Consider the following 23,421-nt stretch of genomic DNA (forward strand, 5'->3'; position numbering starts at 1 on the left):
TGTAATGCACTGAGAATTATTTTATAGAGAAATTCAATTCAAATTTTAAATAATGCCTGTAAATTCCCACCTCTAATTATAATCATAATACACACCATTATATTGTAAAATATGTAAAGCTTCCACAGTTTCACACATTTGTACTTATAACTACATATTTAACTGCACAATTATTTTAAGATTTATCATTATATATATATATATATATATAAAATTTCATTTATATAACCTTTATAATATTATATATACATATATAATATTATAATTACATATATATATATTCACATATATTCATACATATATATGCCGGGAGCTGTCAATGACATCTGTAGCGTAGGTAAACCAGTCCTAGTGGTCCTAGTGTCAGCAGAAAAAGAAAAAGGCTTGCAACCAAACCTGAATAGAAATAGAAAAAGAATAGAAAACAGTCATTGAATAGAAACATGTCATTTCTGCATGCAAAAATAGAAAGAATAAAAGGAGATCACCTCCCACCCCAAATGTAATGTTACACATTTCCATATAAAATTTAAATGCTTATATTTTATATGATTTGTTCTGAATTTGATACATTTCCCATACAAACCTGAGGCAAATACATTTAACTAGCGACTTTAAATAATAATATTTGTTTTTGATATTTCAGGATTACCGTAGTAATTTCTGCCACTTGGCTCCGCTACCTCACCTACAGTGAAATATCACAGAACAAAATTATTGATAAAAAACTGACTTGGACTATATTTTTATATTATTATTTACGTTTGTATGTGAAAATCTGGGCAGTCTCGGCCAAATGGCACATATTATCGACAAAACCCTAATACACAGTTACTTATTAAAAAAAATAAAAAAAAGAATTACAGCAACGTCAGGACACTTATTCAAGGCAGGAACACACACTGGAGGGGGCGCCAGTCCTTCACAGGGCAACACACACACACCTACAGACACTTTTGAGTCGCCAATCCACCTACCAACGTGTGTTTTTGGACTGTGGGAAGAAACTGGAGCACCCGGAGGAAACCCACACAGACACAGGGAGAACACACCAAACACCTCACAGACAGTCACCCGGAGGAAACCCACGCAGACACAGGGAGAACACACCAACTCCTCACAGACAGTCACCCGGAGGAAACCCACGCAGACACAGGGAGAACACACCAACTCCTCACAGACAGTCACCCGGAGCAGGAATCGAACCCACAGTCTCTAGGTCCCTGGAGCTGTGTGACTGTGACACTACCTGCTGCACCACTGTGCCGCCCGTCAGAACACTTACAGACTCAGAATTTTGTTATACCCTATTAGGTAGAAATCACTGCTTGCAAAAGGTTTTGTACCTAGTCTAAAGTCTTTCATCGCCTATAATTGTAATGTTTTTTCATTGTTTCTTGAAGAAACCCTAGTTCTGGGAGCCATTCCAAAAAGCTTCCGTCTATGTTTCTTCAGAGAGTCCATGGTGGATTTTGAGGTATTTTTGGATAATAATCCTGTTAAAGCTTTTCAGCTTCAGTCTTTTGACCAAAGATTTGGAATTTACATCAACAATTTGCTGGGTTTTGTGCCACCCATTCTTCCAATGTCAAAACAGCCACAAGACATGACAAACACATCCCAGGCTTCACATCTGGACAATTATTCATATGATGAAACACAGTAACTTTTGTTCTCCAATAATACATTTCCTGATCCAGAATACTTCATCAGTCCGCAGCATGTTTCCTAAACTTATTTGGCTTGTTTCATGTTCTTTTGCACCATTGAAACCATATGATGAATATACTTCAACGATCTTCTTATACTCTTACCCTGCCTTCCTTATTACAACAGTTGACATGCTTGGGCCTGATTTCTTTTTATTAGTTATGAGGTCAATATCTGCACAGACCTAATTGATGGTGAAGATATTGTATATTTAATGTTAAGAAACAAAATTAATGTGTGTCATTTGGCCAAAGGAACCCCAGCTTTTACATACAACCTTTAAAATATATATATACACACACACTTACCAATGAAATGTGTTCTGTATTCAGCCATATACACCTTTAAGAGTAAGAGAAGAGATATGAACTCAATCCGTGCATCCATTACATGTTTAACCATTACGACCAATGCAAAGAAATCACTTACCTTTATACATAAAACGGTTAGAGTGATGTTGACACACTTGTCCAGAGCAATCCCACCTGGAGCAAGAGTAAGGCAAGGACTGTGACACTGGGCAGAGTTGTTCCAAAACCGTCCAATAGGCTGTCAGAGAGACAACACTGAATTAGGTAAATAACGTACATTTCTATGGTTGATCTGTGCTCTCAGTCATTTTTGTATCTCCAACTACCACTATGAATATGCTTATTAATCCCAGGCAAGGATTATACATCCTAGAACATGGTTCTTTGCTTAATGCAGTGGTTCAAATAGAATGTAAACACTCAACAGAGTAAACCTGCTGAAAATGGTTTTCTAAATTACTTTCTAAAATGGCTCTATAGCCCAGTCCCGAAAGGTGCGCTCTTTTGCCAGATGGTGGTCTTTTTTTCAGCGCAAATACAAGAACCGCAAGAATGTCTCATTTCTCATTTTACTCGTCAAAGGGCTACTCACTAGCTACATTTATGCGACCTCACTGACAGCTTCAGCTCTTCAGTCCCTGTCCTGTATGTTAATGAGCTGTTGACATCACTGAAGTGGAGGACCGCAGGGCAGAGGATGCAATTTGGTATTGAGCTAAATGAGCTGCAAAATGGGTTCCGTTGTTGTTACATACATTGTAAAAAATTGCTGTAAATTTACAGCAACTCTGCTACAGTAACCATTGTAAATCACAGTTTTATTCAAATACAGTAATATGCTGTAAATTTGAAATACAGTAGTGTTCCTGTAAAATACGGTAAATGCCTGGGAACTCTGCTGCCAGTATTTTACTGTAAAATTTACAAGAAAATTTTTAAAGTGTGGGGTTTGCTTTACTTACATTGTTCTCAATGCTCCAGATCTGTTCACAATCTCTGTCCGTCTTTGCTCGCCCATGTGTTAGCCTGTATGGCCTCTCAGCACAACGATAATTCTCTGTATCTTCCTGCACTGCTGTAGACAGCACTACAAAGAATGTCAAGATAACAAGTAAATGATCTGTCAGCCTGGTTCTGTGTAAACTAACACATGAAGTCCTCAAAAGTAAATCTCTACACAATTCTGTGGATCAGTTCTCTTTGAAAGTAACTTCTAAGGGCTCTCTTAAAAATATAGGTCACAAAATTGTTTTTGGAGTATTGCCTGTGCTCTCAGAAACACTCAACAGGTGATGCTTTGATTGTGGATGTGATTGCCTTTACGTGTTCATCTGATTGTAAACAGCGTCTTTGGGTTACTGAAAAGCGCTTTAGAAATTCCATATATTATTATTATTAAGTCTTACATTTATGTGCATATATATATATATATATATAATTTGTCTGAGGTTTATGCAGTAGTTATTCATTTAAACATAACCCTTTTAAAACGGTATGCCTTCAGGTACAATATATGATGTAGTTAACGCCCCGCACTTGAAATAAGGGCCACTTTTAAGTCTGAAACTGAAAAAAAAAAACTGAATCTATAAAAGATAACATCAAAACTGAAAAAACAAAAAATCTGTAACTGAAAAAGTTCAAATATCAAATATCGATGAAATAATTTCTTTAAAAAATGCATATAACCAAATAATGTTTAAATGAATTAAATGAATTACTGCATGAGCAGCTGTACCCTAATGGATAGAGAAGCAGGCTTGGGACTGGAAGGTCACCAGCTCGAACCCCACAAACTGCAGGAAAATCCATGACTAAATTACACTTGAGTATGACACCTATATCTCAAAACACTCCCCGGGCACAGACGACAATTACCTGCTGGTCCGTGTGTTCACCGCCCCCTAATCACCAGTGTGTGTGCTTTGGGTATTACGGATGGTTTAAACACTGAGGTCAAATTTTGTTGTATAATGACCATAAAGCATGATCCTTCACAGGGTAATTTACACTTACATACTTATCTAAATAACAACATTTTTGACTTGGATCAACTGGCAGAATCAATTTTTGCAGATATTTTCCTCGTTTCAATAATGATTTTCAGTTTTAACAAACATTTTTTAACATAATGCAGTTTTAATGTCTCATAAAAATACTTTCTTAAATTATTTACTTAAAATCTAATAAAATCATCATGTGGTGTTTTAATTTTAGGGGCTAACTGCTTATTATTAATTAGGATCTTATGTGGTACGTTTATTTAGGGCCTTTTTGGCGGTACTAATTATTCTAGAAATCAACACAGAGACGAGGGAGTCTTGAATTATCCTCGTGGGGTATATTTACTTCCTGTTTATCTTCCGGTTGTTTACTAAAGGTCACCAAATCATTGGAATAACGCTGATGTAATCATATACGGGTTAAATTAAACGAAAACTCCCCATACTTCCCTGAACTCTGAAAAACAGTTACGCGCTGGGATTTCCCTAGGACTTCCCCAAGTCTGAGGGGACTTTTACTCTCTCGAGTGGTGTTTACAAACAAGACAAACGATTTAACAAAATGGTGTGTTACGCAGATATATTTAATTTATAAACTGTATACACAAATAATGGGGAGGGTGTTAGGGAAACACAAACCTCTCAAAACTCACTACATAGTGCACTACTTAGGGAAATTAACCATGGTTCCCACAACAAAGGGTCCACTACAGTTCAGAAATTTTAATTTGGGTGTTCAATTCGTACTCCCTTTTATTATCTACATAGTGCCCTACATAGGGAGCAAGGAGATGGCATTTGGGATGAGCCCGTGTTTTTAAAACTATAACAAACACTGACGGATTTCACACCTAAACAACTTTAAATATACGCCCGATATTAAAGACAGAGGACCGTGACGAGTTTCATTAAGAAATGTATGCAACAGCTGCCAAGAGCTAACTTCAGATTCAAAGCTAATATTCAAAGTATTCTACGGGCTACCCACAGTCTGAAAAAAGATAAAGCAGCTTAAACCTTAAATGAAACTTACCGATAGGGGAAACACTGCTTATAAATAATATCGCGAAGGCGTTGATATACATTGCTCGGTGCTGCTCTATGGAACGTAACTAAATGTATCAATTCCATGATTCATGACTCGTTTCCTCGAGTATCGATTCTCAGTTCATTTCCGTGGGCGGGGACCGGACTTTCCCAGGTTTTAGATAAAAAGTAACACAGCGGCTATGAAACCCAAAAAGGACGATGCAGTGTGGAGTAGTAGTTGGTCTGCTATTCTTCTGTGGTAAGAATGCTGTGTTTCTGATCATTATAGTGTGTGTGTGTAATGGTGAATGTTCTGTACTTACGGATGTGTGCTAGGTCTGTGTGAGATGTTCAGTTCAGAGTGATGTGTGTGAAGTCTGGACGTGTAGATGTTTAAGTCAGAGTCATGTGTGTGAAGTCTGGACGTTTAGATGTTTAAGTCAGAGTCATGTGTGTGAAGTCTGGACGTTTAGATGTTTAAGTCAGAGTGATTTGTGTGAAGTCTGGACGTTTAGATGTTTAAGTCAGAGTCATGTGTGTGAAGTCTGGACGTTTAGATGTTTAAGTCAGAGTGATGTGTGTGAAGTCTGGACGTTTAGATGTTTAAGTCAGAGTGATGTGTGTGAAGTCTGGACGTGTAGATGTTCAGAGTGATGTGTGTGAAGTCTGGACATTTAGATGTTTAAGTCAGAGTGATGTGTGTGAAGTCTGGACGTGTAGATGTTTAAGTCAGAGTGATTTGTGTGAAGTCTGGACGTTTAGATGTTTAAGTCAGAGTCATGTGTGTGAAGTCTGGACGTTTAGATGTTTAAGTCAGAGTGATGTGTGTGAAGTCTGGACGTTTAGATGTTTAAGTCAGAGTGATGTGTGTGAAGTCTGGACGTTTAGATGTTTAAGTCAGAGTGATGTGTGTGAAGTCTGGACGTGTTGATGTTCAGAGTGATGTGTGTGAAGTCTGGACGTTTAGATGTTTAAGTCAGAGTCATGTGTGTGAAGTCTGGACGTTTAGATGTTTAAGTCAGAGTCATGTGTGTGAAGTCTGGACGTTTAGATGTTTAAGTCAGAGTCATGTGTGTGAAGTCTGGACGTTTAGATGTTTAAGTCAGAGTGATGTGTGTGAAGTCTGGACGTTTAGATGTTTAAGTCAGAGTGATGTGTGTGAAGTCTGGACGTTTAGATGTTTAAGTCAGAGTGATGTGTGTGAAGTCTGGACATTTAGATGTTTAAGTCAGAGTCATGTGTGTGAAGTCTGGACGTTTAGATGTTTAAGTCAGAGTGATGTGTGTGAAGTCTGGACGTTTAGATGTTTAAGTCAGAGTCATGTGTGTGAAGTCTGGACGTGTAGATGTTTAGAGGGATGTGTGTGAAGTCTGGACATGTAGATGTTTAGAGGGATGTGTGTGAAGTCTGGACGTGTAGATGTTTAGAGGGATGTGTGTGAAGTCTGGACGTTTAGATGTTTAAGTCAGAGTGATGTGTGTGAAGTCTGGACATTTAGATGTTTAGAGGGATGTGTGTGAAGTCTGGACGTGTAGATGTTTAAGTCAGAGTGATGTGTGTGAAGTCTGGACGTGTAGATGTTCAGACTGATGTGTGTGAAGCCTGGACATGTAGATGTTTAAGTCAGAGTGGTGTGTGACTGAGGTCTGGGTTATTTTCAACAGCTCTGAGCACAGCTGAAGAGGATGAGGTGCTGTCCACATGTGGAGAAGACACACTTCTGCACTGTTTGGCAGAGACTGAAGCCGGTGTGCAGTATAAGCATGTCATATGGTACAAGGTACGTTAGACTCCATAATTACCATCATTACCTCCCCTCTGGGCCTTTAATAGATTGATCTGGTTAAGAAGCTTTAATATATATATATGTTTTATTATAGTTTTTAATGGGTTTTCATTTATTTTTAACAAGTTTTGAGTTTTTCTTTGTCCAATCTTTAATAATCATGTTTCACCACTAACTGGGAGTAGAACATTCATTTAATTCATCTTCTGTTTCTAGATTGACACATTTGATTCAGATGAAAAATGGGGGCAATCTTAACTCTAACTGTACTGTGGGACCTGTAGATGTCCTTAGCATTTGTAGCCCAAGCCAGTTGATCTGAAATTGCCTCAGTTATACAGGACTGTTGCTGTAGGCTACTGTATGTCTGTTACACAAGGTTTTAATGTGGCATAGTAACTGATTAAATACTTTACCTTCTCAGGTCAATACAGCTCCCTCTCGCAAGTTAACTGGCCTAGTGATGAAGAGGCTGACCGAAAATAATAGCAATATTGAAAGATACAAGGGTTTAAATCGGGATGTGGAGATCCTGGGAGATTCACAGGACCTTCTCCTGACCAATGTGACTCTACAGGATGCTGGGAGATACCTCTGTTTTCTCTCTGCTCCTCTTGGTCATCAGAACAGAGAGAGAGAGATTCACCTTAGCGTCTATGGTGAGCATTAAAAAGCAACACATTGTCTTGAAATGTAACTGTCTCGAGTGGTAGGATCATGTCCGTGAACTGAAAATAAAAATTGATATGCAAAATTAGCTTAATGTAGTTGTGTAGTAATGTTTAAAAAGATGTACTGTGCTTATCTTATTTTTGTTGTCATCCTTAGGGTGTCCCAAAGATGATGCAAGGATTTATGCAGAGGAGATATTGTATTTGATGCTGGCCGTTGTTTTACTGTTAGTGGCGCTGCTGATGTACTTTCTTAGCTATGTAAGTTACTCTTGTTTTATTTTTAACTCTACTTTTGTCTTTCTCATTCAGTATATAGAAAGATTCAAATTAAAAATAGCCAACACATGTACTGGAAGGAGCATTAAGTCATTTCCCCACCAAAAAGTAGCAAATTATATTTATAAAAGTGATTTTCTGTCAAATACAACTTAGGAAATGATGTAAAACTGCTTTGTAGTTCCTGATAGAACCATGTTATCTTCCATAGAGAGGGTACCCCACATGGGGGCAGCAATGATTAAAAATATAAGTAGAATAATCATTGGAGAAAATGAGCCCTAATGCTAATGAGCGCTATACAGAACAAACAACCTCCTATTACCAATGGCAATGTAATTCACATTATTGTCTGCTAATGTTACACTTATTTGTCTCCACAGCGCTGTCTAAAGGATACACTAAACAGCCATTCAAAACCTGCTCGACTAAAGGCAACTAAGATGAAACACTTGATTGTTACCTTGGGGTCAAAAGGAATTGTAACCAACGTTGTACCTCAGAGTTATGTGTGACTGTACAAACCTCATATTCTGGTCATAAGCTAAGGAACACGTGGAAGAAGCACTAAAGGTCAGCATGGATGTACTCCAACAATGGTACATTGTGGACAGGTCAGGAGACAATGTCCAGGCCTGAGGATGTCTTCCTATCACTGGGACTGTGTTTAGGAAGCAGCTTGAAGGTGTGTCTGGTGATAATGATAATAGTTTTTCATTCTCAACAAATGTTAAACTATAAGCCCACGCCATTTTATCAACATGTAATAAGAAAGGGCTTTTGCTGAACCCACCCACGTCTGTCTTTCTGTAAGTTTGTGGTGGTGACGGATGGATGGGACAATGATTTTTTGTCAAGGCTTTTCAATTCTGCTTGATCAGATTAAGCTAACCCAAAACAGGCTATTTTGGGGTACAGTTGTGTACCCCAATTACTTATACAGCTTATTGTAGCTTTGTTCTGAGACCTGTAGCTGTTTTATGAATTGTTTCAATGAATGTAATCTTAATCACTGTGAAGGATAGCTGTTGTCAGACCGACTTCAGTTAAAAGTTCTCTGTTAAAGCAATGATACTTGCTTTTAAAATATTTGAAACGTCCTAATTAAACAACCTTTCAAACACTTGTGATGTTAAAGAATGACTCATGAATAATGGTATGATAAATATTTTTAAAATATTGTCAGAAAATTACACACACACACACTATATATATATATATATAACATATATATATGAGACCTCAGTGAACACTACGCATGTGTTTGCTCAACAACGTTAAAGTAGGATTAAACAAAATGACTCATTTCAATGTGTTAAATGTTTATTAGATATATAGTTATTGTCACGCTCCGGGTGACTGTCTGTGAGGAGTTGGTGTGTTCTCCCCGTGTCCGCGTGGGTTTCCTCCGGGTGACTGTCTGTGAGGAGTTGGTGTGTTCTCCCCGTGTCCGCGTGGGTTTCCTCCGGGTGACTGTCTGTGAGGTGTTGGTGTGTTCTCCCTGTGTCTGCGTGGGTTTCCTCCGGGTGCTCCGGTTTCCTCCCACAGTCCAAAAACACACGTTGCAGGTGGATTGGCGACTCGAAAGTGTCCGTAGGTGTGAATGTGTGTGTGTCTGTGTTGCCCTGTGAAGGACTGGCGCCCCCTCCAGGGTGTGTTCCCGCCTTGCGCCCAATGATTCCAGGTAGGCTCTGGACCCCCCGCGACCCTAAATTGGATAAGCGGTTACAGATAATGGATGGATGGATAGTTATTGTCAACAAATTCTCGCGAGGAGGAAACCAGAGTTCCGTTATTTGACTTTGATTTGAGAAACAAGACTGGCTCCGCTATGGTTCCAGGTCCCTGGTGGTCTAGTGGTTAGGATTCGGCGCTCTCACCGCCGCGGCCCGGGTTCGATTCCCGGTCAGGGAACAGTTGTTTTGATACGAAATGGGGCGTTTGTATTTTTAAAAATGCAGTTCATACACCTCACACCACCAAGCACAAGCAGGTCGTTGTAGTAGTATTGGTCCTCGTTTGTCGAAAGCGGAACAAGCCCCAACTCTAGCCGTTTAGCCGTGGATATGTGGACACTTTCACACTTGAGAAAATACACTTCTTTACTATACTTCGTTACTTCTTTAACGGCTGGGTACTTTAAGTACTGGGTCAAATCTACTACGCACAGTGTAAGAATTGATTTCGGACGCAGCCTACATTCAGAAACCCTTCTATATGCAACATGATTGTTTTGGGGGTCACATGACTGTCACATGACGCTCTTGTGCAGTAGGTTTTCAGGTTGTCGTCGCGGAGTGGTTAAGGCGATGGACTAGAAATCCATTGGGGTCTCAACCTAAATATCACACACGTGCTAATGTCCGAGCGAAAAGTATTGGCAAAGACAAACCTCTCAAAACTGATTACATAGTGCACTACATTTTAGAAAACGACTCGTGAATGTAATGGGTTAATTCAAATGACTCTGATCGACTTAGAAATTTTAACTTGGGTGTTTAATTTTTATCCCCTTTTGTTATCTACATAGTGCCCTACATAGGGAGCAGAGAGAAGACATTTGGGATTAGCCCGTGTTTCTAAAATACGATGGAGTTTTAGGGCCACGGCGTTGAAAAAAAAAAAAATAAAAGATTCCGAGATTAAAGTCAGAATTCTGAGAATATTCTCGGAATAATTCTGAGGAAAAATCTCGTAATAATTGAGTAAAAACGGTCTGAATAATTTCGAGAATATAATCAGAATATGTAGAGAAACTCTGTTTGGGTTATTAATTATTATAATATGTAGACAGACAGTGAGTGGTGAAAGAAACAGTCAGTGAAGTGAACAGAATTATTTATTAAACGCATTCACATGACGACTCCGTCAGTGCAGCCCCTGACTGCGATGGATAAGGCTTTAGTTTATTGCACGAGTCCGAGCCGTAACGCGATGGAGCCTCGAGGGCGCCCGAGTTCTACTCGCTCTGCATCCATCATTTTCGTGATCATTAATTGTATCATGTGAAACTACATGCCATGGGTTCGTGCACCGATTCAGGGTTTAAACACTAATCACACTGTGGTCCTGATGTGGAGGGGAACTGAGAGTTTATTCCTGAAATCTATACCATAGTATGACTTAATCAACACACTGAATTTCACAGTTACACTGTGTCTGTCCCATTATACGCAGCGAATTATTCCGAGATTTTTTCTCAGAATTATTCCGAGATTTTTTTCTCAGATTTATTCCGAGATTTTTTCTCGAATTATTCCGAGATTTTTTCTCAGATTTATTCCGAGATTTTTTCTCAGAATTATTCAGAGAATATTCTCAGAATTATTCCGAGATTTTTTCTCAGAATTATTCCGAGATTTTTTCTCAGATTTATTCCGTGATTTTTTCTCAGAATTATTCCGAGAATATTCTCAAAATTATTCCGAGATTTTTTCTCAGAATTATTCCGAGATTTTTTTCTCAGATTTATTCTGAGATTTTTTCTCGAATTATTCCGAGATTTTTTCTCAGATTTATTCCGAGATTTTTTCTCAGAATTATTCAGAGAATATTCTCAGAATTATTCCGAGATTTTTTCTCAGATTTATTCCGTGATTTTTTCTCAGAATTATTCCGAGAATATTCTCAAAATTATTCCGAGATTTTTTCTCGAATTATTCCAAGATTTTTTCTCAGATTTATTCCGAGATTTTTTCTCAGAATTATTCAGAGAATATTCTCAGAATTATTCCGAGAGATTTTTCTCAGATTTATTCTGAGATTTTTTTCTCGAATTATTCCAAGATTTTTTCTCAGATTTATTCCGAGATTTTTTCACAGAATTATTCAGAGAATATTCTCAGAATTATTCCGAGAGATTTTTCTCAGATTTATTCTGAGATTTTTTTCTCGAATTATTCCGAGATTTTTTCTCAGATTTATTCCGAGATTTTTTCTCAGATTTATTCCGAGAATATTCTCAGAATTATTATGAGATTTTTTCTCAGATTTATTTTGAGAATATTCTCAGAATTCTGACTTTAATCTCGAAATCAAGTTTTTTTTTTTCAAAGCCATGGCCCTAAAACTTGACGTATTAAAAACCATAACAAACACTGACGGATTTTACACCAACTCAATTAAATCCTTTTTTAAGACTCAAGGCCACACAGGGTCAAGAGAAGAATCTTTTGGGAGACACTCCTGAGGATCAGTTTATGCTCTGTATAAAAACTGCTTAATGAAGAGCTTCTCAAACTATAGAATTAAACCTTAATTCCCATTGGTTTAAAACAACAAGTTTCCTAGGGGCACAACTGTTTGAAATTAATTCCATTTGGAAAATCAAAATGGGTGGGATTAATTTACATGTGTTTAAAGTCATTTCTTTTTTTTATATGAACTTATGTAGAACCAAGGTAGCCACATACTATGAGTGTAGTTGGTTAATAATTATGTAAAACATGGTTGTCTTAATGATATTACTTTGTGTTAACATCTAACCTTTTATATTGCAAAAGGATGATTCAGAATCCTGGGACATTCATTCAAAAAGGGATGGTCTTCAAGCCTTTGTCTTGTCAAGGGTCATACATTTTATGCGATGTCACTACCAAGGTATACGAAACAGCCAATCAGGAGCAAGAGAGGCTCCAATCGGGTCTTCAAGGCGGGTTTTCTAAATTCTGGTTAAAAAGCCCAGTGGCGCCAAATGAGAGAGGCTTCTTTCCCCACACCTTCACTTCGCTTCACACTTTTTCTCTTTTAGCTTTTTCAAGGCTAAAGAGGAAAATGACTCGGGTTTGAAATGACTCTCCAGCCCTCTGCAGGCGTCAGACTCTCATGGCTTTCTTAAATAGTCTTGGGCCTCTCAAGCGTGGTCCAGATATAACAGAAGTTCTATTTACGTTTTATCTCTTGTAGAAAACCATAGTTTAAGAAAAGCTGTAGTTTGACTCAGAACATGAAGGAGACCTCAGACCTTCAAAGTGATAACAAAAACTTCCGGACCAGCGACGAAGAAGGCCACACGCACCCTCAGAATGACCTTCTGAGATGAGGCCCAGGTGAGACCTGCATGGATGTGTCTCTCACAAGGCGGCAGATCAGCGATGATGGAGAATTCCCACAGAGAACTTCAGAACACCACCAGCTCCAACGGAGGGGTCGCCGTGTCTGAAAAGGAGGAGAAAAGGAACGCCTGCGACTGCAACGCTACAAGCCCACGCCGGAAAGCAAAGCTTGTCAGCGACATGATCCCAGCTATCTCCAGTCTCCAGTATCTCCAGGGATATGTAAGGTCACATGGTTTCGTTTTGTTCGTTGCTCAGGAGGATGGTGCTGAATGCTTGCTGGGATCAACAATAGCCTTTCTAGAATTTAGGGTAATAATCATAGAGGAATTCCCCCATATATTAATTTCCCTGTTCCCTCATGTATCACTGTAATCCATTTATTATATGAATGTATAATCAATATTCATTATTTGATATTATTATTAATAAACCAGTGTGTGATAAAAACAATCCTTGGTTATTTGTGTGTGCACTTCTCTTGTACGGAATTATTCCTTCTAGTTCAGCTTCAATTTCAGAGCCAAGAACCTACGGCGGGTCAATGAGCATAATTCATTAATAATAATTAATTCTAGCTAATTCTGCTGTATAATATGTAAAGTCATCCAACATGATGACCTACTTGTCTAAGCTAAATTTGGACGGGTAAAGACACTACATATTATTTAATGGCTCCCAAACATGGAGTTTACCAAAATGAATTAAATAATTAATTATTAATAAAATATTAATAAAATAATAAAAAAATAATTATCATTAATTAATACGATAGGATAGGATCATAAAGCTTAATACGGTAGGATAGAACATGGCTGTAGAAATACTTGCACTCAGCCAAGTACAAAATTGTGAGGGTAATGGTTAGGTGTTGATGTTTTACAATTAGTTTTGGACCAAACACACCACACCAAAATATTAGATGCCACTCCATCTCTCTACAGATTTTTAAACGAGACAAAAAATGTATGTAGTTGAACATAATCAATGGATCCACATCTTTCAATGTGCACCTTATCTCAAACATTGATGTAAAACAGGTACGTAAGAAAATATTAAAAGAACGTTCATGTAACGTTCACATGGAACGTTTCAGACTAACACGGAGAACTGAAATCGATGTCTAATAACGTTTATGGAACGTTCCATTGACGTTACTGTAAAAACGTTAGCTTCTAACATTAGGAGAACCTTTAAATAACGTTAGCCAAAGTGGTGGGAACATTCACTGTTAGCTGGGCTTAGGCCCCCAAAGTCAAACGCATGTGTGTTTGCTCAACAATTTGTGTCAGCAACGTTAAAGTGGCATCAGACAAAATCACTCATTGGTATGTCTAGTGGTTAGGATTCGGCGCTCTCACCGCCGCGGCCCGGGTTCGATTCCCGGTCAGGGAACAGCTGTTTTGATACGAAATGAGGCGTTTGTATTTTAAAAATGCAGTTCATACACCTCACACCACCAAGCACAAGCAGGTCGTTGTAGTAGTATTGGTCCTCGTTTGTCGAAAGCGGAACAAGCCCCAACTCTAGCCGTTTAGCCGTGGATATGTGGACACTTTCACACTTGAGAAAATACACTTCTTTACTATACTTCGTTACTTCTTAAACGGCTGGGTACTTTAAGTACTGGGTCAAATCTACTACGCACAGTGTAAGAATAGGTTTTCGGACGCAGCCTACATTCAGAAACCCTTCAATGTGTAACATGATTGTTTTTGGGGGTCACATGACTGTCACATGACGCTCTTGTATAGCAGAGTTTCAGGGTTGTCGTGGCCGAGTGGTTAAGGCGATGGACTAGAAATCCATTGGGGTCTCCCCGCGCAGGTTCGAATCCTGCCGACAACGGATTTCCTTTTCCACAGTGAAGCAGTTACAACTTGCTACGGTTCAGTCATCCTTCCAGACAGTATCTGAGTACTACAGGGGTCACTTTCCAGAGCTAAAAAATATTGTATCGACAGATAAACAGTGGCCGAAATGTTGTTCAGTGGTTAATTGTAAGAAACGATACTATAAGGACCGTTTAAACACCACTGATATAATTATAATATAGAAACATAATAATGCAATTACACCCCTTTAAAAGGCAATGAACGTTTAGCAATAAAACAAACTTATTAAAAATATTCAAATATTTTAATCCCTTTAAATAATATAAAAATTTAAACTCTGTGAGCCAAAATGTGGCCATTTTTTGACAACTGACTCTCCACTAATTTTCTCCCTCTTTTTTTGGCTTAAGAATAAACAATAAACACAGAAAAAATGAGGTGCATATGAAAAAAAATGTAAAAAAAAAAAAATGAAAAAATGTATATTATATATATATATTTATAAACAGCTGCAGAGCACTTAAGGTGTTATACTTGCAGGATGTTCACTAATGTACAGTGATAAGTCTTGAATTGGACCGCTGTATTTCTCTTTCCCAGGTTTTAGCAATTATTGTTGTTGGTGTTGCACTTTTTGTTTTATTCGTTTTCAGCATTGACTCCTGTGTCTAGCAGGACCTCAGTTCGGTGTTATTAGACTGTCATTATCAGTACTAGTGAGTATGTATTCTCTAAACAGGGTGGTAAGGGTACGTAGAATCTGAAAACTGCTCAGGACAAGGGCGTCTGTTAAATGTAATTAGTATTATCCTCCGCACACATGAGATTCGGGCTGGTCGTCTTTCAGGGTTGTCGTGGCCGAGTGGTTAAGGCGATGGACTAGAAATCCATTGGGGTCTCCCCGCGCAGGTTCGAATCCTGCCGACAACGGATAATTTTTGCAGCGCAGTGAGATACAATCTGCGTTAACAATTAATAGTACAACACTTACTTCACGTGCGGTTAGAAAATAATAGGAAATCTAGGGTTATACGACCAATCACGTTTTATATTTTTCATTTAAAATATTGTAAACTGTAAACAATAAAGTTCAGCGGTATCATTCCAAACGAATCCTTTTAAACTCTTCGGCATCTACTTTTCGCTCACACTCTTGTTTTGTGATAGTGTTTTGTGTACTGTGTGATTATAACCTGATATCGTTAATGTCGCTAATAGGTTTCTATGGTGACAGCACCTTTCCCGGGCTCTAGTAATCCCCTTAACCTCCCTCGACTCGCCCCCTACTCCCTCTACTACGTGTCTTGAAGTGACCGAAGAACACGAAAGTTAATAACACACCCAGCCACAATACTGCGTCTTTTACAGAAAATAACGGCACCTTATTCTCTTAACTATCCAACTTAGCACTTTATTATCGTCATATTAATAGACAACTGTTCCGCACTGAGCTAGGCTCAAGATTGTACTTTCCCCCCTTAAACGTAGTGAAGGGGACACAGTGGAGAACTGAAACACGGCCCAATCATGGCGGATGCTTTGGATGATTTACTGGACGAGGTGGAGGCGAAGTTTTGTGGCGATACTTCAGCCTTAGCTCGGCCTCCGTGTGATTTAAAAGTAAATCAAGACCGTTTGAGACCGCGGAGGGATAATAACTCCACCAACAGGTAACCGTTCGAACTGTGCAGTGCTCGGCTGTTCGGGCTGCTGCTGCTGGGCTAAAGGCGTAACCACACCACGTTATCGGCACTTGAGCGTTATTAACAGGCAATTATACACTACCGGGCCAAATAAGTCAGACTACTTTTATCAGCTCCACTTTCCATATTGATACACTTTGTAGTTCTACAAATACAGACTATGTGCTGCCAAAATACTTGGTTATTCCCCTTTAACGCTATTTTTTGTGGCCAGCACCACCACAAAACCACTGCAGCACAGGTTGTGGTTGGTTAGGTTTAGAGTTCGTGTGTGTTGCGTTGATACCAGTGACTGAGGCATAGCCGTGCTGCTGGAGCATTAAACCCATAGGTGTCGCTGCTGAACTGAGAATAGTTCACCAACCAAAATATCCAGCCTCCAGTCACCACTGATGAAAGACTAGTCTAATGTCTCTGACTTGACATCTGCAAGGAGGTAGGTGTGAGTGGACGCTGTTTAAAAACTCCAACAGCACTGCTGTGTCTGATCCACTTATACCAGCACATCACACCAAGCCACCACCACATCCGTGTCATTGCAGCGCTGAGAATGACCCATCACCCAAATCATACCTGCTCCTGATTATTGAAGAATATGGTGTAAGGGCTCACAAAGTATGCAGAGCAACAGATGGACAGACAACAATTTTATTTGTTGTATAATAAAAGTGTAGCTCTATGGTCAGTGGAGCTGAAAGAATAGATATGAGTGTACTCCGAAAAAAAACCTCTAACCCTCTATAGATCAAACTGAAATTAAACATTTTGCTGTTCCTGAATGAACCAGTTTATCCTCCATATATTGGGTCCCCTAAATGGGTGTGACCACTGTTTGTAATAATAAGAATAATCTGAGAAATTACTCACAAGTCATTATTCAGATTAAAAGTTTGTTGATCAGACTTTTTTTTTAAAGAGCCCTTTCTCAGACGATTCTTATAATTATTTTTAAATATATAAAGATTTTAAGAACATTTCTGTCTTGATTTCATAGACGCTCTGCAGTAAACCGTTAAAGCTAAATGTTGTTGATTTATTGCCAGCAAAGTAAATCAGCAAGAAGCTGGAGAAGACCATGATATTGATGCTGTGCTTCAGGAAATACTTGATGATGAGTATGATGATGGAGACCTGACTGTTACTTCAGACGTGAGTAGGTGAAGGTTATAAAGCTGGCAAGTTACACCATGTTCAAACGTTCACTGAATCCTCCACATTCAACATATTTTCTGTAACCAAAGGAATTATTTTAGTGCCATAACAGTGTCTTCTCTTCAGCTAAAGGCTAAGCACCACTTAATGGACCTCCATGAATATTTGACATTATTGTAGTTACTGACAGATATAAGTATGAATTAAAATGAAAATAGCAGCTTAATTTGCTTTAAAACTGACATTTTTTAAAAATTGACGGAAAAACCCGAGCTCACTACGGAAATTCTTGAACGCAACCGTGACGTCACTGGTGGACAACAGCCGAACAACGCCGCGGTAAAACACCGTTATGACCGACTGTTATGACAGTATCTAGCTAAATAACCAACATTATTCATGACAATAGCCTAGCAATAAGCTAAACTCAAATGTAGAGGTACCGTTATTCTTGTAAATGTGATCGAAGTCGAACTCGAATTCATCCGACACTATAAACCTCCGTAATGCAGCTACGTAGCCGAGTATAATCTGAGCCACCGAGTTTAGCGAGTCAAGCTAACGTTAACTAACACCAACTAAAACAGGCGAAGTGAGTGTCCTTACCCTGTTTACCTCCATGTTACAGAGGCTCTTCAACACCTTTCGTTGGTGTCCTTACATGCCCATATTGTTGGAAAAGCGCCAGTGAAATGAGCTACAGATAACGGAGTGAGCGGATGGTCCTTTCCAAAGTGCCCGTTTAAAGTGGACAAATTTAGTCCATTTTCTGGATATTTTGGGATCTTTGGGCCGTTTGTTCACAGATGTCCCACTGTACATTGAATGATTGCAGCCAAAAACAACACACTTTTTCGTCATTTTGCATTAAATTAAGTGCAGCTTCTAGAGTGTTGTCCACCATCTACGTCACAGGCAAGACGCCTATTAGAGTTTCCGAACACCGTGGGGGGGCAACGGTCTTTTAAACCTTATTCCTTCAATTAGTAAGAAATAACATGTTTTCTGACGATCAATAAACACTAGTTAGGAACTCAAACTCCACTGTATTTATTTGTTTGACACTTTCACAGAGCTGGTGCTTAGCCTTTAAGGCTATACACTGTTAGAAAATTGCTGTGGAGATTCAATTTTAATATATACAGCTTCCATATGTGCAGTAGAGTTAACAAGGATAAACCCATGTTTACAGATTACAGCAGCAGTGAAGGGCTGTGCTCAGAGCTCCTCTCCTCAAAAAGGTTCAAAGAAGTAAGTGTTTTGAAATGGTTTACTTAATTAAAATTTAAGATTCAAGACATTGGCCATTGTGTTGCTTTTGGCCTTGTGGTAGTGTCTTCCAGGCCAGTACTCTAACCAGGCCAGTCTCACTGAAACATTTAAATGTACGACTTGTAAAGCCATTATTAAAAATAGAGAAGTAAAAAAAATCAAATAGTAACACCTGCAACAGAAATTGTGCAAAGCATTAATTGATGAATCCTAGGGTTAAATTAATTGGGTGTAGACACAAGTTTTATCAGCTGTATGAGGTAGCTTTTTCAAACTGAAGTTCAGTCTTCAGCAAGTCACTGTGTGTTCACACAGATAGTGATTCAAAGTGACAGCACTGTCTTCTGAAAAAGGAGACAGCACTCAAACACTCAGTGTTATTTATCCTAATTAATAGTTTAATTTGAATTGTTGAGCTTATATATAGCTTTAAATGTTAATTTTGCTTCTGTCATTTATGAACAGATGCGGCCCTGTGTTTCTGGGTGGGAGCTCAATACCAGTTGGTGTTGGGACAAGTGTCACACAAAGGTGAGCATCAATCATTTAGGCAACACTCAGAGCTCAGATTAATTAACGTAGACTAACTAAATTATGACACACTTAGGGCTGTTTGCTTAGTCCTAGATAAAGTCACAGTTAACACACATCAGGTTTCCCTACAAATGGACTTAAGCTGTGGAGAGTCTCTTCATCCCAAAGCTCAAACCTCAACAGCACCAAATGTGTTTGCCATTACTAGGAGTGTGAGTAAAGGATAATACAACCAGCTTCTGAGGCTGAACTCTGTAAATTTTAAGGCAAATGAAGTGGGAAAAACCTAATTAATAGACCATTGATACTGTACTGTATATTTTTGTTCATGTTTTCTCATAGGGCATGTGACCAACTAAGATGTACATCTTGTGACTTTCGTGTAGCCATGTTTGATGATCACGAATGGGACTCTTCCTGTGATTATCTCTTCTTCAGGTATGTAAATGTAACACTGGATTATACATCTTAGTCAGGAAAGGGCGGCCATGGTTAGACTGGAAATCTGTAGCAACTATTTGACAAGAAAAATGAGAGGGAAACTGAACTAGTCAAAGATAAATGTATCATCACATCTGCTTTGAGACATTCAGAACGTTTTGTTCGGTTTCCTGTCAGGAGGCAAAGGCAAGACATTCATTCACATTTCACAAGGTCTAGGAAACAAAGGTAAGATAAATCTGCAGTGATAGGCTGGAGAAATGCTTTTGAACAGAGAAGTGCAGAATAATTTTTCCACAAGACTACATCATTTCCTTATCTCTGGCTTTGAGTCTGAATGCTCTGGTTTTGCCATCAAACACACCGTGACTCATTCTCACCATCTATTTATATTGTTTATTTGTGCAGTTCTGTGTATCACCGCCTACATCTAAGCCACTACTACTGCTCTTAAGTTATAGCACATTTAATCAGTAAATATATGAATACAGGTGCTGGTCATTAGAAAATTAGAATATTACCTAAGACCAATATAAAAAAAAACTGAAAAGTATGGACATGAAAAGTATGAGCATGTACAGCACTCGATACTTAGTTGGGGCTCCTTTTGCCTGAATTATTGCAGCAATGCGGTGTGGCATGTCGATCAGTCTGTGATCAGGTGTCATAAGAGCCCAGGTTGCTCTGATAGTGGCCTTCAGCTTTTCTGCATTGTTGGGTCTAGCGTATTGCATCTTCCTCTTCACAATACCCCATAGATTTTCTATGGGGTTAAGGGCAGGTGAGTTTGCTGACCAATTAAGAACAGTGAAACCATGGTCCTTAAACCAGGTACTGGTAGCTTTGGCACTGTGTGCAGGTGCCAAGTCCTGTTGGAAAATGAAATCTGCATCTCCATAAAGTTGGTCAGCAGCAGGAAGCATGAAGTGCTCTGAAACTTCCTGGTAGACAGCTGCATTGACCTTGGACCTCAGAAAACACAGTGGACCAACACCAGCAGATGACATGGCACCCCAAACCATCACTGACTGTGGAAACTTTACACTGGACCTCAAGCAACATGAATTCTGTGCCTCTCCTCTCTTCCTCCAGACTCTGGGACCTTGATTTCCAGCAGTCCAGTCCTGTTTGGAAGCGAGACGTTTCTGACACTGTCTCTTGTTCAAGAGTGGCTTCACACAAGGAGTGCGACAGCTGAAACCCACGTCTTGCATACGTCTGTGCGTGGTGGTTCTTGAAGCACTGACTCCAGCTGCAGTTCAGTCTTTGTGAATCTCCCCCACATTTTTGAATGGGTTTTGTTTCACAATCCACTCCAGGGTGCGGTTATCTCTATTGTTTGTACACTTTTTTTCTACCACATCTTTTCCTTCCCTTTGCCTCTCTATTAATGCGCTTGGACACAGAGCTCTGAACTGCCAGCCTCTTTAGCAATGACCTTTTGTGTCTTGCTCTGCTTGTGTAAGGTGTCTTTTGGACAACTGTCAAGTCAGCAGTCTTCCCCATGATTGTGTAGCAGAACTAGACTGAGAGACCATTTAAAGGCCTTTTCAGGTGTTTTAGTTAATTAGCTGATTAGAATGTGGCACCAGGTGTCTTCAATATTGAATCTTTTCAAAATATTCTAATTTTCTGAGATACTGAATCTGGAGTTTTCATTAGTTATCAGTTATCATCAAATTAAAAGAAAAAAACATTTGAAATATATCAGTCTGTGTGTAATGAGTATAATATACAAGTTTCAGTTTTTGAATGGAATTACTGAAATAAATCAACTTTATCATGATATTCTACTTTTATGACCAGCACCTGTGTATATATATTTGTGTATAGAACCAGTCAGAAACACTGCCTTTAACATATTTTTTATTTAGCCCAGCTTCTGTTAAACTAACACATGCTCTTACTTGTTATCTTTTCGATCAATAAAAAAGGATATGGAGTTATTTAAAATAGTCTGTTGGTAAGATATCCAACTTGAGGCTTTAACTTTTCTATAAAGAGGCATTCTGGAAGTGAATTTTAAGGGTACACCAGGCAAAATTTGGGTTTTAAGGGGCTTTTACATGACAAGCGTTCTGAGAAATGTACATGTCGCCGCCTTGCTTTCGCTTGGCTATGAGGGGTTTTTGTGTCATCAGAGTGCATTTTTTAAGCAGGTTTAATAAATATATTTTAATTTTTACTACTATATTTAATTTTAAGCTAATTATTATTGTTTTCTGATGCACTGCTGTTTGTAAAATATGTTGCTGTCAGAAAAATTGACAGTTCCTGTAATTTTTGCTAACTGGCTAAGTTTATGTGTGTAGTGGCCTCGTAAATGTGAAATTGTTATGTGAGTGCGAACCTGCTCGCTGCTGACAAGTCGGTATGCTGTGTTTTTCCTCACTATGTTGGGATGTACCTTTAAAGTGGTGTTAGAGCTCTGGGTGCTGGGAAACAGTTAGAATGAGCTTCTTATCCATATCTACAGTATCTGTCAACCAGCGGCCATGCTTGCGTTACATCATACACTTCAGTCCATCTCATTGGCTGTGCTTCAGAAAGGGCAAGGTTGAACTTTGAGCACAAGGCTGCAAAAACTGCACAGTGGCAGAGTGAAGCATCCCCGATCTCTCCTTAGAAAAACAATGGCCTCGCCAGCACAAAGCCACGTCATGTGAAAGAACCCTTATTCTCCAAGGGCTCCCACAAATGGAATTAATTTTTAAAGCACTATAATCCTCAAAAAGTTATAGTGTAGTTTCTGCACAGCTGAGCCCAGAGAAGTAACAGCAGATACTATATGCTCCCTATTACAGGTCAGTTTACTGAAGCATGACAACGATTTTGAAGCTGTAATTTTAAGATAAAAATAAGTAAATGGTGTTCCTTTAAATTGATTCTTAATCTTTTATAACAGTTTGTTCATATTAAACATTTGACTTCTCGTATTAGTTTATTAGTTTTAAAATCATTAAACAAGTATGTTTTACACTAAAGAATTTAGTTATCCCAAACATTTGTCTGATGATGTATAGTGTATACTTTGGGCTGGCTTCTGATATCGGCATTAAATCTAAAATATTACTAATTCGAGACCAGACAGAATTACAGAAGAAAGGTCCTCATGTTGCATGTTCTTTGGTTTTTGTCTTGTAGAAACAACATGCCAGACCGTAACAAGCTGAGAGCCAAGCTAAAACGGCGGCAAGGTGCACGGGCCTATGCATGTCAGTGCAGCTGGCACTCGGCCATCACGCTCTCTGAACTGAGGCACACGCCGCAGCTCAAGTGGGTTTGTGGCCAACACAAAGCCTGATGATCTCATGGACCACGCTGCAACCAACAGCTTAGTTTTGCTCTTTTCTGAAGGGATAGAGTTAGCAATGGGCTCGTTGCTTTAGAGAAGATGCTGGCCATTTTCAATTATCTCCCAGTCTGCTTTCGAGATGTATTTATGGTCCAGAACCAGTGGTTCTCAAAACAGTTCTTGGTCCAACCTGACCTGCACCGTTTAATGAATTCTTCTGAAAATAACTCTAGAAGTGCATTCAGGTAGCCTCAAAGTATGGAAAGAGCTTCTGACATATTGAAGGTTTTAGACCATCATTTTCACCAAGCGGAATAACTGAACAGCTTTTTTGTTCCCTTTCCGT

At 38.9% G+C, this 23,421-nt stretch overlaps 2 protein-coding genes and 3 non-coding genes across 5 annotated transcripts; all 5 read left to right on the plus strand.

Annotated features, from left to right (window-relative positions):
• Positions 1-5,156: 5,156 nt before the first annotated feature.
• Positions 5,157-8,905, plus strand: LOC136708816 (uncharacterized). The gene is made up of 5 exons (XM_066683648.1): positions 5,157-5,312; positions 6,718-6,833; positions 7,264-7,498; positions 7,668-7,771; positions 8,173-8,905. The coding sequence occupies exons 1-5, from the start codon at positions 5,273-5,275 to the stop codon at positions 8,302-8,304; spliced, it is 627 nt and encodes a 208-aa protein (XP_066539745.1). The 5' UTR covers positions 5,157-5,272; the 3' UTR covers positions 8,305-8,905.
• Positions 8,906-9,631: 726 nt separating this feature from the next.
• trnae-cuc (transfer RNA glutamic acid (anticodon CUC)) lies at positions 9,632-9,703 on the plus strand. Its single transcript has one exon. It is a non-coding gene; the product is annotated as a tRNA-Glu (tRNA).
• A 4,906-nt stretch (positions 9,704-14,609) lies between these two features.
• trnas-aga (transfer RNA serine (anticodon AGA)) lies at positions 14,610-14,691 on the plus strand. Its single transcript has one exon. It is a non-coding gene; the product is annotated as a tRNA-Ser (tRNA).
• Positions 14,692-15,526: 835 nt separating this feature from the next.
• On the plus strand, positions 15,527-15,608 carry trnas-aga (transfer RNA serine (anticodon AGA)). Its single transcript has one exon. It is a non-coding gene; the product is annotated as a tRNA-Ser (tRNA).
• Positions 15,609-16,176: 568 nt separating this feature from the next.
• On the plus strand, positions 16,177-23,416 carry cfap418 (cilia and flagella associated protein 418). The gene is made up of 6 exons (XM_066684149.1): positions 16,177-16,348; positions 17,425-17,530; positions 18,726-18,784; positions 19,271-19,336; positions 19,682-19,777; positions 22,925-23,416. Exons 1-6 carry the CDS (start codon positions 16,206-16,208, stop codon positions 23,082-23,084), a joined length of 630 nt encoding a protein of 209 aa, XP_066540246.1. The 5' UTR covers positions 16,177-16,205; the 3' UTR covers positions 23,085-23,416.
• Positions 23,417-23,421: the final 5 nt, after the last annotated feature.

The sequence above is a fragment of the Hoplias malabaricus genome, chromosome 10 (assembly GCF_029633855.1).
Source record: "Hoplias malabaricus isolate fHopMal1 chromosome 10, fHopMal1.hap1, whole genome shotgun sequence".
NCBI classification, from domain to species: Eukaryota; Metazoa; Chordata; class Actinopteri; order Characiformes; family Erythrinidae; genus Hoplias; species Hoplias malabaricus.